We start from the raw sequence: 15,524 nt of genomic DNA on the forward strand, positions 1-15,524 counted from the left end.
CCACGGGGGGCCGCACGGTGGGCGCCACTGGATTGCTGTTCATGATATTACATGGGAGGACATGTTGGACTTGTCTTCGGAGCACACTTTCTATCGTATTCAAAATACCACTGAAAATAAAGATATATGTCATTACTAATATGCAATAAAATATTAATCAACAGCCTTTTTTGTATCATAAGCTACCATCACTATTAGATGAGACAAAACAGGGTTTATTGTCTCAAAATGGGTTCTGCTGCACACTTTGTATCACACATTTCTCTATATGAATAGTTTGTTGCAAGTATAAAATCCATCTAGAAATAGGAGACAATTTCTAGAAATGTTTTGTGTATGTGTGTGTGGGTTTCTGTGAGCATGTGTGTGTGCATGTGCAAGCGTGCAGGAACCACCTTGAATCCTTAAAAGGACACCATCCTTAAAGAAATCTCATCTTTGGTACCCCCACTCTCAAGCTTATTGGCAAAAATGTAATCCATGCATTTTTACTTCACTTTAGTGCTCAAACAACTAAATGCAGAGGAGAGGATGCTTGAGAGCTGGGGTTAGAACTTTGGCACCTTAAGCAGTAAGTCACAGACCTCGAAGACTGTTTCTGAAGGAACAATATCTGCATCCATGCTATACAGGAAAACACTGACAAATAATATATATGGCTGCCTTCGTACAAGCCTTACTTCAAAAACTCCTGGGAGTCCAATTGTTGACATTGAAAGGTTCAATTAGTGCAAGAAAATTGACCTTGATGGCCTCAGGCTTCTAGTTACTCCAAAGCAATCATAGACTGCTTGCTTTGACATAGACAGGCACAAATGATTCTACAGGCAGCTTGAAAACAGTTTGAAGTTTAACAGATTCACTTTGTGGCTGACCTTTGCTACAATAGAGCAGTGAAAAGGAAATCCTCTCAGCAGTGAGTCCCTGGCATGGACAGCACACCTTCAGTGGTTGGGTCATGGAATTTCTGATGACTTGGACTCAAAGGATATGACCTCCATGGATTAGAAATCTCAGAATATGTGTCTGATAGAAGCACAAACTGAACGTTGTAGTGTAGTTCCTATTTTCCCAATAGGCTCTGCGCATTGGAATAACATAAACAGCAGTGTTGACGTAGGACTGAGGTAATCTAGGTCTCTACTGACTATGTTAAACTTAATTTAGGTTTGCGTTAGCTAGCTCAGAGGTCACTGGAAACTTACTTGAATGAATAGGGAGGGAGAACCTTCCCTGGCTCGGACAAGAAGGGATTCAGCTTCCGACAACGGCATAAACATGACAACTTTGCTCCCTCAGAATAAGAGTGTATCTCTAGAGTCGTGTGAAAACAATAGACAGCTATTTCACTCAGTCAATCGTGCATACTTAGTTTCACCAGAATGCAGAGAAATAGAGAGACGGGCGTTTTCAATAAAAATATGTTATTTATTGAGCAGTCCTTCTTCTCATGCAAGAGAAATGAATTGCTGCAATTGCAATACTTAAAGTAAAGTGCGTACAGTAAAAGTAGTATTACGAAATAATACTGTAAAAGCATTGATATGGTTTCTTAGCCATATGATACTTTAAAATGGATAAAATATATACATACATAAATACATTGACTAAGGTACTCAACTGGTGCTTCTGACTAAGCCTACCCCGGTGTACCTGACCTAAGCCTAATACATGGGATGGGCCGAATAAGTAGCAGTTTAAGTTAAGTTGGTTAAGATCATTTTGCCAAGAATCTGGATCAATAATTCTCCTAAGGGTTTAGTCAGCTCCGTACCTTGGTAATAGAATGAGTGAGGTCTGGTATCTCTTTCCTCAGGACTCGATATCCCAGCAACCCGCAAGGGTAGGCTGGAACCACCGGAGCTGAATTTTGTCGGCTGGAGAAAAAGACAGCGTCTCTCTCTCAGTGCGTCAAACGGGAGGGGCGGCTTCCGTGGGCTCTCGCATCAGCTGGGCTCTCAGGCAAGTAGATGGCCGCTCTGCTCCAAACCACTGTGTGTTTGCTTAAGGCAACTGTTGGTATTTTATACCTGAAAGGTGCCGGGTTTGAGGTAAGGTTGGACATAAGACGTCACCAAGAACTAACAGTTCTTGCTGGACTCCAGGAGTTCTTGTTCAAATCAAAACAAAAGCAGGGGGAATTTCCCGGGCTGCTGGAGGCTTGGTTTGTTTAAAGAACGCATTGTGCTATCTAGGAGTCGATGTTGAGTAGCCGTGCTGTGCTTTGGACTGCATGGGCTATTACTGAATATGGATCTGATTCTTATGCCTTTATCAGGATATTATTGATTATAACCTCACAAGGGCATAAATTGGGAATATCGAATTAGGGTCCTAGATATAAACAAAACAACGTCATCCTGGGAAGAAGGAGACCAGCAGAAGATCTCATCTGTCTCACAACAGGAGGTCGGCAAGAGAAGGTCCCAAAAAAGTGGTAGAGGCCTTGGTACAGAACAGAGACAAATCACGAGCACCATCAAAAGACGGGCTGAGAGAGGCTAATGAAATCCTGTGAGAATGCTCTGGGACACAAGTCTCTGTATGCAACACATTATGGGCTACATGCCTATTGCCGTAGTCTCGGTACAAAAGGGGGTGGTGAAGGACGGAGCATCTGAATCAATCAAACACTCACACCCAGTCAAAAGATCTGGGTTTAATCCATCACCGTTCTTTAGCCCACTCCGCCACCCCAGTTCAGACATGGCTATATGCAAATCAGTCTGACCCTGTGCCTCATGGGAACAGTCTAGCCCGAACTGCCAAGCCATGTCTTCCCTGGACCGGAAACAAGCTTCCGAGGACCGGTTTCTGGCATTCCAGCCGTCTTCAGCCCGGCTTGCTTGAATCCAGTGGCAAAGTGAGAAAGGGACTCACGTCTGAGCATACCCTGCCACATTTATGGTAGCCAAAAGCGGTACAAAAGGGGGAGGTGATGGACGGAGCATCTGAATCAATCAAACACTCACACCCAGTCAAAAGATCTGGGTTTAATCCATCACCGTTCTTTAGCCCACTCCGCCACCCCAGTTCAGACACGGCTATTTGCAAATCAGTCTGACCCTGTGTCTCATGGGAACAGTCCAGCCGGAACTGCCAAGCCATGTTTTCCCTTAGACCGGAAACAAGCTTCCGAGGACCGGTTTCTGGCATTCCAGCCGTCTTCAGCCCGGCTTGCTTGAATCCAGTGGCTAAGTGAACAAGGGACTCACGTCTGAGCATACCCTGCCACATTTATGGTGGCCAAAAGCGGTACAAAAGGGGGTGGTGATGGACGGAGCATCTGAATCAATCAAACACTCACACCCAGTCAAAAGATCTGGGTTTAATCCATCACCGTTCTTTAGCCCACTCCGCCACCCCAGTTCAGACATGGCTATATGCAAATCAGTCTGACCCTGTGCCTCATGGGAACAGTCCAGCCCGAACTGCCAAGCCATGTCTTCCCTGGACCGGAAACAAGCTTCCGAGGACCGTTTTCTGGCATTCCAGCCGTCTTCAGCCCGGCTTGCTTGAATCCAGTGGCAAAGTGAGCAAGGGACTCACATCTGAGCATACCCTGCCACATTAATGGCGGCCAAAAGCGGTAAAAAAGGGGGTGGTGATGGACGGAGCATCTGAATCAATCAAACACTCACACCCAGTCAAAAGATCTGGGATTAATCCATCACAGTTCTTTAGCCCACTGCGCCACCCCAGTTCAGACATGGCTATATGCAAATCAGTCTGACCCTGTGCCTCATGGGAACAGTCCAGCCCGAACTGCCAAGCCATGTCAAAGCCATGACGTTGAGAAGACGTAAGGCTGTCCCGGATGACCAAGATGAGCTGGAAGAGACGCCACTGTCGGATGTCTAATGAACACATGTAGTATTGAAGTGCTGGAACTTGTCTGGTGTGGCTATACGTACTCTGGTGTGGCAACAGCTGAGGGACTGCTGGACACTTCCAGAATGTAACGTACAACACAGTTTGATGCCTTACAAATGTATATTGCCTGTTATTAATGATTCATTTGCTCATCTTGGTATGGGAAAAGTCGTCTATTGTATGACTTTTCACGGAACACCCTTGCTAGCACTGGCGACTTATAAGAGCTGGAGGTTCCCTGGCTAGAAGCAAGGTTTACGTGCGTCACTTGGAGGGACACCCCGATGGGAGTACCCCTATTGCACCATGGTTTGGTTATGTTGGGGGGAGGGGGGTGGGGTGGTGTATGGCTGACTCGATTGGGATGCCTCAGTGGGTGGGGGGTGGAGGAGTTGGGACAAGGTTTTTCATGCAGAGGAGGCAGATACTGAGTGGGGTCCACTTGCAACTCATGATTTGGAGAGACAGAGATGTACTTGAATATACTACAGGGCAAAGCTATACAGTGCATGATACAGGATGGCAGGGGCTGGGAATGACTCATATTTAAGGATTATGACCTGGAATATACGAGGGCTCAATGATGCAAAGAAGGGCAGGAAGATCATAGCATATTTGGAACGACATCAGGTGAGGTACATATTGTGCTGTTTCAGGAGACACATATGCCTCCACGCTCCCACAACACATTTGCTAGCAGGTGGGCGGGTATTCGGTTATTCTCATCCTACTCTTCATACGCAAGGGGTACTGCCATATTGATTAAAAAATCAACGCAATTTATGGTTCTGAGAGCGATCCTTGATTCTGCTGGGCGATACATCATTGTGTGGGGACGCATGGGGTCTGACACTTTAACCATTGTGAATTGTTATGCCCCTAATGTTGATACGCCTGAATTTTTTACGACATTGTGGGGTAGGATTGTAAATATTGGCTCTATGCACATTATCTGGGGGGAAGATTTTAATGTTGCTATGGTACCTGCTCAGGATAGGGCGGATAGGGCTGCGCACTACAAAAGCCGGTCCAGAGAAGCTCTGCAGGGTATTGTTGAGGAGGGAGGGCTGATTGATAGTTGGCGTTTTGTCTATCCACTTCGTAAGGAGGGCACACACTTCACATCTTACACTGGCACCTGGGCACGCCTTGATTATTGTCTGTTGTCTCGAGGGTTAAGTATGAGTCTCATGAGGGCCGAACATCTAGCCAGAATATATTCTGATCATAGTCCTGTGCTGGTACAGTTGCGTAGGCCAGGGTATGATAGACCTCGACCACAGTGGCGGCTGCAACCTAACGCACTGTTGGATGAAGTGTTGATGATGAAGCTAGGGGAGGAAATTGCGGCGTTCTTTCCCTGCAATAAGGGGTCTGTTGACAGTGTCGAAGTTGTGTGGGAGGCATTTAAAGTTACGGCCCGAGGATATTGTATCTCCAAGAGCTTTGGTGTTTTATGAGATATACATAGGAGGATTCGTGCCCTGGACGGAGAACTGAAAGGATTGGAGGCCCTCATGGTGCGTGGAGAGGAGGGGCAGACACACATGGATTTTAGGGTCAAGCTGTCAGAGTATGAGGAATAGGCGGCGAGAAAAGCTAAGTTTCAGGGGCGACACTGGAAGGCACGTAGGTACTGTGAAGGTGAAAAACCAGGGAAAGCATTGTCGGAGGTCACTAGGAATCCACGATTTAGTAACTCTATCTTAGAAATTAATACGCCAGAGGGTGGGACGTGTCAAGATACTGTGGGAATCCTAGATATCTTTGCATCACATTATAGTCAATTGTACACCACGCAGAGTGGGGGGAGAGGTGAGGTTTGAGGATTTCCTGGGGGATGTCGCCCTATGCTGGCTGAGTGATGTGCATAGGACATTCCTCAGCACACCGTTCGAACTGGACGAGATCAGAGAGGCGATAATGTCACTCAAAAATGGGAAGTCCCAGGGGCTGGGCGGGCTCCTCACTGAATTTTACAAATGCTACATTGATATTATGGCTCCGGTGCTCCGGGAGGTGTTTGAGGAGTCGCTGGAGATGGGGATTCTACCTCGCTCGATGCGAGAAGTAGTGATTACTTCCCTTTTAAAACCCGGTAAAGACCCACTGGCCTGCGACTCATAGCGCCCGCTCTCATTGATCAACTGCGACGTGAAGATCTTAGCTGAAGTACTGGCCACGCGACTATCCCTCCTGATGACAAAAATCATACTCCCGGATCAGGCTGGATGTGTCCCTGGCAGGTCTACTATACACAATACCTTGTTCTCCCTGATCCAGACAGTGGCACCTACGTTTCCGGTTGCTGCAGGGTTTTTTTGATGCCTCAAAGGCATTCGATTCAGTTGAGTGGAAATATTTATTTACTGTTCTGCAGAGCATGGGTTTCCCCAAACTTTTTATATCATGGGTGCAACTATTATATACACAACCTACCGCTAGAGTTCTTGTCAATGGTCACCTGTCCACCTTGCTCACTATAACTCGGGGCACCAGGCATGGGTGCCCGCTCTCTCCTCTCCTTTTTGCTATTGCAATAGAACACCTTGTGTGTCGACTACGTCAGCTTCATCCCGCTGGTGCGTTTAAATGCTTTCAGCGTCAAATTGCGATTTCCCTTTATGCCGATGTTTGACGGTTTATGTCACAGACCCACAACAAAATTTGAACCCCCTGCTGCGCGAATTTGTGGTGTTCGGTAGATTATCCGGGATGCAAATCAATTGGGGTAAATCGCAATTCTTCCCTCTTAAGCCTGCAGTTCCGGAATTTCCTTTGGATTTACCCCTAGAATGATGTCATTATGACCTTCGCTACCTGGGAATCCAGTTGTCTAGAAACAGGGACGAGACGCTTCGGCTTAACTATGCCACTGCAATCACTAAGTTGACCTCCACGGTTACCCGATGGATATCCCTTCCCTTATCTATGGCTGGTAGGGCATCGCTCATCAAAATGGTGATATTGCCTCGTTTTTTATATCTCTTTTTAAATGTCCCCTACTATCCGGGTGCCTTATTTTCAAGACCTTGCGAACGGAACTGATTCGACTATTCTGGGGTGGTAAACAGCCCCGGGTCAAATGGTCGATCCTGGTGCAGCCTTATGATAAAGGCAGCTTTGACATCCCAGATTTTGAAGTTTACTATATGAGTGCGCAGGCCCATTATGCCTATAATTGGATGGTGCCCGCGCCTTTTATGCCTCAATTGGCAGTGGAGTGGCCTTGTACATGGCCCAGTTGCGGCTGTGGAGACTCCACCCACGACAGTTATGTGCACGATCGATGCCTGGAGATGGATAGCGAAATTATTACAATCCACATTGCTCTACTCGGCGCGACTGCCACTGACCTACAATCCCAAACTGGTGCTGCTACAGGAAAAGGAGTTTCAGAGCTTATGTCGGCACCTCCAGATAGCTCCCTGGGGGCACTTGTTCCTGGAAGGGCAATTCCGTACCATGAAATTGTTTTTTAGAGATATTTGTCCCACCCCGCTTGAGATTTTTTATTATGCACGGTTGCGCCAGGGACTGAGGGATATCTTGCCAGACTTTCCGCGAGAGCCTGAGAGCTTATCACATCGGCACTTTATGCTGGGCTCTGCGGACGGGCTACACTTGGTATGTGGAATTTATGGAGGTGTGCAGGTGCATGTTCATGTTGGGGCGAAGATCTGGGCAGGGAGTATTGCATCTTTTTCATGGATAGCGCCTGTGTAAGAATTCTTACTCTTCTGCTTTATACTTTTTTTTTTTTTAAATATTGCCTTTTCTTTTTAGAGTGTGTATATGTTCAACCTGCACTGGGAACTCTGTCGGAAATGATATGCCCTTGTTGGTTATGACCCCCTGTAAATGTACATTATTATTGATATTGATGCCATGTATGATGTATTATCATCGCTCCTATCCGATTGATACTTGTTGTCGTATATTATGGACCACATGAGAAGATACCTCTGTATGTTTTGCAAAAATAATACAAATAAAGTAAAAAAAAAAAAAAGATTAACGCTATTGTGTATATTACTCAGACTCAGTCAGAAAACAAAGTGGACGCTCTTGTTTTGTAAGTCTTTGTACTGAGAATGACCCTTTAGGTATTACTGGGTCGAAACACAATCAATGCCTTAAAACGTGGCCTAATTTGGAGATGACACAATTGTTATATTGTGTATTATTTTTTGTTATTTGCTGTTTCATCTTTTTTCTCTGCTACTGTTTGTTCAGTCTACACTTGTCAATGTTCATTATTTCACCATTGTTTGTGTAACTGTCCGAGCACCATTAATATTTTTGATATTTGATGTGTTATATGAAATTTGTATTAACATAATTTTTTCTAAGAATTTTTATGTATATGGTTCTTGGGAAATTAAGTCAGTATTGTTTTTGCAGTGTTCATGCACAAGTTCTTTCTTTCTTTTCACCACTTTAGTTATTAGTTTTTTATTTGAATATTTTAGTGCTTGATCCACTGTTTGGAATACAAAAGATATTGCCCCAGGTTCTTGATCTAGGGTTGCGCTTTGTTGTTGTAACTCATGTCTTTGAATGTGGCAGGGATTAAAAATAAGATTAAGTATGAAGAATGGTTAAAAACGATAGATGGGTGTGCTTAAATCTTGATATACTGAGACCTTTCATATTAATGGTTTTCAAACTGTTTGTACTTAGACTAGCCCTTCTAGAATGTAAATGTAAATGTAAATTGATACTTGTATAGCGCACTACTCACCCGCAAGGGTCTCAAGGCGCTTGTACGAATACCGCTGTGGAACCCGTCCTGGCTTTCCCTGTGAGGAGTCCACTCCTAGGCATCCCCAAGGTGGAGGCCAGGCATCCTTAGCGTTGTGGCGGCTGTTGTGGAGATTAAGCAAGCTATTGCCCAGAGTTGCAGAGTGGGACTCCATGATTGGAATAGGCACCGAGGCGAGAATTATCAGGTCCGTGGAATTTAGAGCCCAAGACCCGCCGAGGCGGCTAATTGAACCCTGGTCCCGGGCTAGACCTCCACTTCAGGGTCTAATCATTGAGCCACACTTCTCCAGAATGGGGACAGCAAAAGTAGGCTTAGCGGCCCTTATCTATCATTGTAATACATTTGTATAATAACTTGTTCTATAACACAAGAAGTAGGGTTATTAAGTAATTAGAAGTCCTGGATCATTTTTTAGAAGGAGTGGGTGGGGATCACGTTCTAGTTTGGGCAGGGTATTTTAAATGTGATACATGTGGAAATTTAGCCGGAGATTGTGACCGTTTTGGTGAAAGAATCCCCGCTTCCAACATGATCCTTATGAGAAGCAATTCACAATGCTATTCATGAATATAAACTTGCAGTTGTGGAACCAGATATCCCAGCTGGAGAGACAGCCATCCAAACATATGTGGGGGCCAGGTCATCCTCAAATATTGATCATTTCACCATATCAGCTAACTGTAGGTGCCTGGCGGAAAAACTCCTGATTTGTGTACATTTGCTTAGCAATCATTACCCACTAATAATGTCTTTGAGGCTTACCCTGACACAACAAGAATGGGGGAAGGCAGCAGATACAAATATCAAGACCCAAGGTAACAACGGGGTGTCCTTAAAATTGTTGGGTGTGAACCCTACCATTTTTTATTGATAATATTAAAGTGAAAAAAGCAGATATAAATATCTTTTCTGACAAGTGCCTTCTGTAATATCACGATCGAATGAGCAGGTGACCTAACATCTAAAAAGAGGAAGAATGTCTTGGACCATAACCCCAGATGGTTTAACCAGGAGTGTTTTAGGTTAAATAGGAAATTAAAAATGGCCCTGAAAGCAAATCCAATAGATAGTGCTAGAATTAGCACCTTGAGGAAAGGCTATAAAAATACTTTGAAACACAGGAAAATTGAGATTTGTGAGGAGGACTGGTAAAACCTAACCTAGCCTCAGAGACACGAGATGCAGTCCTATTCTGGAAAACAAACAATCATCCTTTTTTAAGGGGAATACAGGAGTGAAATTGACACGACTGTTCCCCCGTAGGATTGGATAATGCAGTCAGTCAGTCAAATACACTTTATTCGATTAATTAAAATCATAAAGGACATAAAAATTAATATACATACAAAAAATTAAGCGATTCATATATTTACAAACTCAGAGCAAGCCCCTTTAGAACAAATATGCTACAGTTAAACAAGTTAAAATCAGAGTGGTTATTAAAAATCGATCAGGAAAATACATTTAATGGCACATTTTTCATTTTAATTCTAAATGCCGCAACTGGAAAACTGGCTACATAAAAAATGTTGCGGGTGCTAATCAACATCTGAAGATGAGTGAGAGCAGGTCTGACTTGAATAAAGCCAGCCTCTCTCAGGATTGGTAGCAGATATTTTTTCCTTATTCCTGAATAAAACCCGCAGAACATAATGAAGTGCATTGTATATTGTTGCGAAAAATTGTCGCAATTGCAGGGCGGGTAACCTTCTGGTTTGCACCCTAATTGAAAAGTACCCAGGGAATAATGTATCAGGTTAAATCTAAATTTCGTCAATAGGACTCTATGAAAGGCTTTGGTCACTATTTTTAGATATGGCTCTAGTAAGGGAGAAATTGATAGCATATAATGCGATCTAACTGTCGGTTTCAGTCCTTTCTGCAAAGTGTAACTTGATCCAATTAACATCCTCCTTCCTAATGCAGGATGGGGTTAAATAAAGCTCCGGGCGTCCTAACTGTTTGAATGTTTTTCTCAGATATTTCAGCCAGGGTACCCTTTTAGCATGATCCAATGCAGCAACATCGCCCAAAATAGCATGGTTCAAAGGTATTTCTTGGTTGAGCCATGTTTTTACCCAAAATATTAATGGGGCTATTTTCAAATTCTCTGTAACATATTCCAAGCCTACCTCTGAGTGGATCAAAAAAGTAGGGGTAGACTGAGGAACTGCCAAAAGGTATCTAAGAAACCTGTTTTCCACTATTTGAATCTTTTCATGAGATACGTACATAATGCATTTCGAGAGCATTTTTAATCCAGAAGCTGTTGAAGTCACTAAAAGTTACAATTGCAACTTTATACTAGGAGAACCCGTAAAATCACTCTCAATAACGCTAGATGAAATTAAAACTGCCCCAAAAAAAAAAAGCGCCAATGGCAAAGCCAAAGGACCGGCTATAACATCGATTTCTGGACCCCTATTTTATTAAATGTTTTAACGCCACATTAAGAGGAGTACTGCCTGCATCCTCTGTGGATTTATTGTATCTATTTTTTTAAAAAGAGATAGAGGAAAGGCCAATTGCTACCGTCCCATATCCCTTCTTGATTCCACCTCCAAACTGATGGGTAGAATTATGTTGGGAAGGCAAGAAAACTGGGCCACTGCCACGGAGAACAATATCTTAACAGAGGCACAGTATGGATTCAGAAGGGGTAGCGGGATGGTGGAACAATGCATAGATCTGGAACTGCTGATAGGGGAACATACCCTAGCCAAGGAAGGGGTTCTACATCTCTGTTTTGTTTATCTCACTAGCGCTTTCAATCTTGTTAACCACTCCAAATGATGGCAAACATTGAAAGAGCTTGGTGCCCCTTCTGACATATCATTTAATTTTCCCAGGTTTACACTTTTTAAACCTCTAGAGTACGGTTTGCTAGAATGGAGGAATGTACCCCGATTTTAGGGTATCGCGTGGAATACGAAAAGGCTGTGTTTTAGTCCCCCTTTTATTATCCTTATAAATGAACAATGTGGATGCCTTTTTACAAAATAAACCTGTAGATGCTCCAAAAGTTGGGGCACGCCCCACCCAGTACTTTTATATGCAGACAACACTGTCCTGTTATCAAGGACAGCGAATGGACTGCAATGCCTAATAGAAAGTTTTGCTCTGTACATGTCAGAAAAAGATCTCCAGTTAAATCTTAATAAAATCTTTGTTATGACATGCAGGAGCAATAGGCAGTAGGGAAAGTGTTGAATAGCGGGTGGATACAAATTACTATTCCCATTCTAGTGAGTGCAACAGTAGGGAAAGTGTTGGATAGCGCAGGAGTAAAAATTAATATTCCCGCTCCAGTAAGTTCAAAATTGAAAGCAAACAATAGAAACATATTATGATGTTAAATAGATATGACAAATACCTAGAAATATTATATTAAATAAATTACAAAATAATTTACAAACAAATAACTATGTGTAATTAGAAACTAATAATAAACAAAAACATTATTCCCTACATTTCATTTTTTATTTCCCACAGTATAACACCGCACAGTTCACAAAACACACCTAAATTAAAAAATATACCTCTATAATTAACATATTTATCTTTCAATTCAAGAAATATTATTAATTAGAACGCAAATTAAAACGGATACAAATGAATTTACTGCCCAAACATTACCCCCTACAAAACCAAAACTCACACAAAAAATAAACACTTACCCTGATAAGCACTTATCCTAATTGATTATCAATTGAAGAATTGATATTAATGATACACTAATTATTAATTAATTAAACATAAATTATTTTCCACCCTGTACCCCTATAAACCCCACAACCCACACCTAAAAATCATTACACAATTTCCATAATTAATTTAAAAATAATGAATGTATATCAATTAACAACTAATTAATAATTAATTAAAAATAACTTTCCACTCTTTACCACTATAAACCCCACCACTCACATCTAAAATGAATTACACAATTGCAGTATTTAAGTTGTAATTCATTAATTAGCACTAATTATGACATACATATTAAATAATTAAAAGAAAATACTTTCCACACTTTACCTCTATTAACCCCACAACCCACTTCTAAACACAATTAACATAATTATTTACTAATTAATAATTACTTAATAATAAATTACTTCCTACAATCAGCATTATAAAATCTAAATAAAATATATTTTAATACAAAAATCATTTATTTATGATAATTAAATTACTTCCCTCTCTTTACCCCTATGAACCCCACAACCCACTCCTAAAAAAATAACAAAATTACCATCATTGATTACCTATAAATGAATTAATGTTAATTAACAACCAATTCTAATTACTTAATAATACATTTCTTCCCACAATGAACACTATAAAATCTAAATTAAATAAATATTACTAAATAAAAAATAATAATTAATATATTATATTTAAATTACTTCCCACCCTATTCACCTATAAACCCACAACACAGTACGGAACTAAAAAATGCAAAATGTAATTAAAATAAAATTGATACCTACTAAAAATGTAACAGATATATTATAGAATAAAAAAATACTTATACAAAAAAAGAGATCACATACATTTAAAATACATACTAAAATATATTAACACTGATTAAAAAATCAATATTTTAAACAACTATATCTTTGCAAACGATATTAATTACGTCAATATTTTTAAAAACAATATTTCTTACCTTAAAGTTGATATTCTTGACCACGATAGTCTTGCTGTCGATGTTTCTGTGTCACGACATTCCCAACTTGATATTTGTGTAAGTCGAAATTTCCAACTCAATATTTTGTCTTGTCTGCATTCCCAACGTATTAGTTGAGATGTTTATCTCAAGCCTTTCAACTTGTGCCCAAACCTCCCAGAAGGTAATAATTTCTAGTTGTTAGAAGGACTCTCCAGCGCTAGAAGTGTCTAGTGGCATGCTTCATCATCAAATCCTCATCCAAGCACCTACTGTGTCTGGACCGGCTCAATCATGTGGTTAAGGAAGTTGTTATCTGGGGTTGTTGGTGGTTAGAGTGAGGGAATTTTGTATTTGAAATGTTTCATGCTCCCTTTCCTCAATTTAATATTGTGCAGGGTGCCCAGGCAATATTATAAACAGGGTGATGCTTGCAGGAAACACAAGTGTTCGCTTGCATTAGAAACACGTCATCCAATACATTGTTGTCCATGTTGTTATTGCCCTGCATTGTGAGAAAGGAGATCACCAACATCAAATATAGATAGACTTATCATTTCAGAAAATCTTTACATTCATCTTTAGTTTCTGTATTTTGGATCGTGTTAAGACATCCTTTAGTTGAGAAGGTGCCCACACAGAGGATGGTTTTGTGAAGAGCAGGTTCTTCAGCTTCCTGGAGAACATAAGAGGTGATGAGGTGGCTCTGATCTTCTGTGCCAGGTTGTTCCAGGCTTTGGGGGCAATGAAAGAGAATGCACACCTTCCAGTTTCGTTTTTGTGAGAGCCCTGCAGATTAAAGGTTTCTGGGGAATGTGGGCGCGGTTGTTGAGGTGGCCAGGCCCTATGTTTTGGTATGATTTGTATGTGTGTGTGAGTAGTTTGAATTTACTGTGTTTGTGTATGTGGAGCCAGTGCACTGCTTTGAGGTGTGGGGGGACATGTGTGTGGCAAGTTAGGTTGAGATGAGTCTTGCTTTCACATTCTGGATGGTTTGGAGTCTGTTCAGGAGTTGTTTGGTGATCCCTGTGTAGAGTGTGCTGCTGTTGTCGATTCTGCTGGTGAGCACGGCCTGTTTTATTGTTTCCATGCTGTTTCCTTGGAGCCACTTAAAGATGTTGCATTGCATCCTCATGCTGTGGATGCAGGCAGAGGTTACAGCATTTATCTGGGATGCAGAAGTTACATTTGTCATTGAGGATGATTCTTAGGTGTCTGGTGTGAGCTGTGGGGACTGGTGTGGGGCAGAGGTCTGTCAACCACTAGCTGTAGTCCCATGCTGAGGTCTTCTTCTGAAGATTACCACTTCAGTCTTGGCTGTGTTGAGCTTTAGGCAGTTAAATGTCATTCAGGTTGCCACAATAGACATGTCTCTGGCAAAGTTGTTTTTGGTTGCCTGGGCTACAGTCCGACAGTGGGAGAATCAGTTGAGTGTCATCTGAGTATGAAACAATGTTGAAGTCATGGGAACTGATGAGGTCTGCCAGTGGGGTCATGTAGATGTATCATGTTTGGATTCTTTTCTGGGATGAAGTGGTGTATGGAGATCTGTTAGTTTGGATGACAGTGGGATGAAAATTTAACAGATCTATTCTCAAGTGAACCACATGTCAGGGAGGGATTGAAGACAGCTCTGGGTCGGATGGTTCTCCAGGTATCTTTGTTTGACAACCATCTGCTCATAATTATTATGTGGTACAAAGCTTGTGAAATCAGAAAAATCAACCTCCCACGGAGGGTTGAGGAGAGTAATTTTGATTGTAAAACTGGGTGGAGGCATCAAGACAGGATTTGAGATGGTTTCCACATAAAGATATTTTCCATATTTGTAGCTTAGAACTGACTTACTGGAAGTCACACAGATCTATCCAGTGAGTTTTACAGGACGTGTGCAATTCCGAATCCTGAAAATATAGAGGTTATCCTGTGTTGTATAACATTTAAGGACCCTATTGCAATTTTCCCAATTCATGCCCTTATATAGGTATAATTCACCATATCCTTAAATAGGCATAAGAATTATAACCATATTTAGACATAGCTCATGCAGTCCAAATACGGCCGGGCTACTTCCACTAGTTCCGGAAATCTACAACGATCTCTTGGAAAACTTGGCTTCAGCAGCTAGGGACTTCCCCTTGCTCGAATACTGACTTGTTCAACAACTCATGAAGTTTTCAAAGAACTGAGACTGATGACAGAATCGGCACCTTC

At 41.9% G+C, this 15,524-nt stretch overlaps 1 protein-coding gene across 1 annotated transcript in view; it reads right to left on the reverse strand.

Moving 5' to 3' along the window:
- LOC147725243 (nicotinamide N-methyltransferase-like) overlaps window positions 1-15,524 on the reverse strand; it is a 159,120-nt gene that overhangs the window by 826 nt on the left and 142,770 nt on the right. The window contains exon 5 of the mRNA XM_086966556.1: window positions 1-110. This exon is cut by the window's left edge and continues 826 nt beyond it. Coding sequence (XP_086822682.1) covers window positions 1-110 — 110 coding nt within the window. The remainder of the gene's footprint in view (window positions 111-15,524) is intronic.

The sequence above is a fragment of the Lissotriton vulgaris genome, chromosome 4_1 (genome assembly GCF_964263255.1).
Source record: "Lissotriton vulgaris chromosome 4_1, aLisVul1.2, whole genome shotgun sequence".
Classification (NCBI taxonomy): domain Eukaryota; kingdom Metazoa; phylum Chordata; class Amphibia; order Caudata; family Salamandridae; genus Lissotriton; species Lissotriton vulgaris.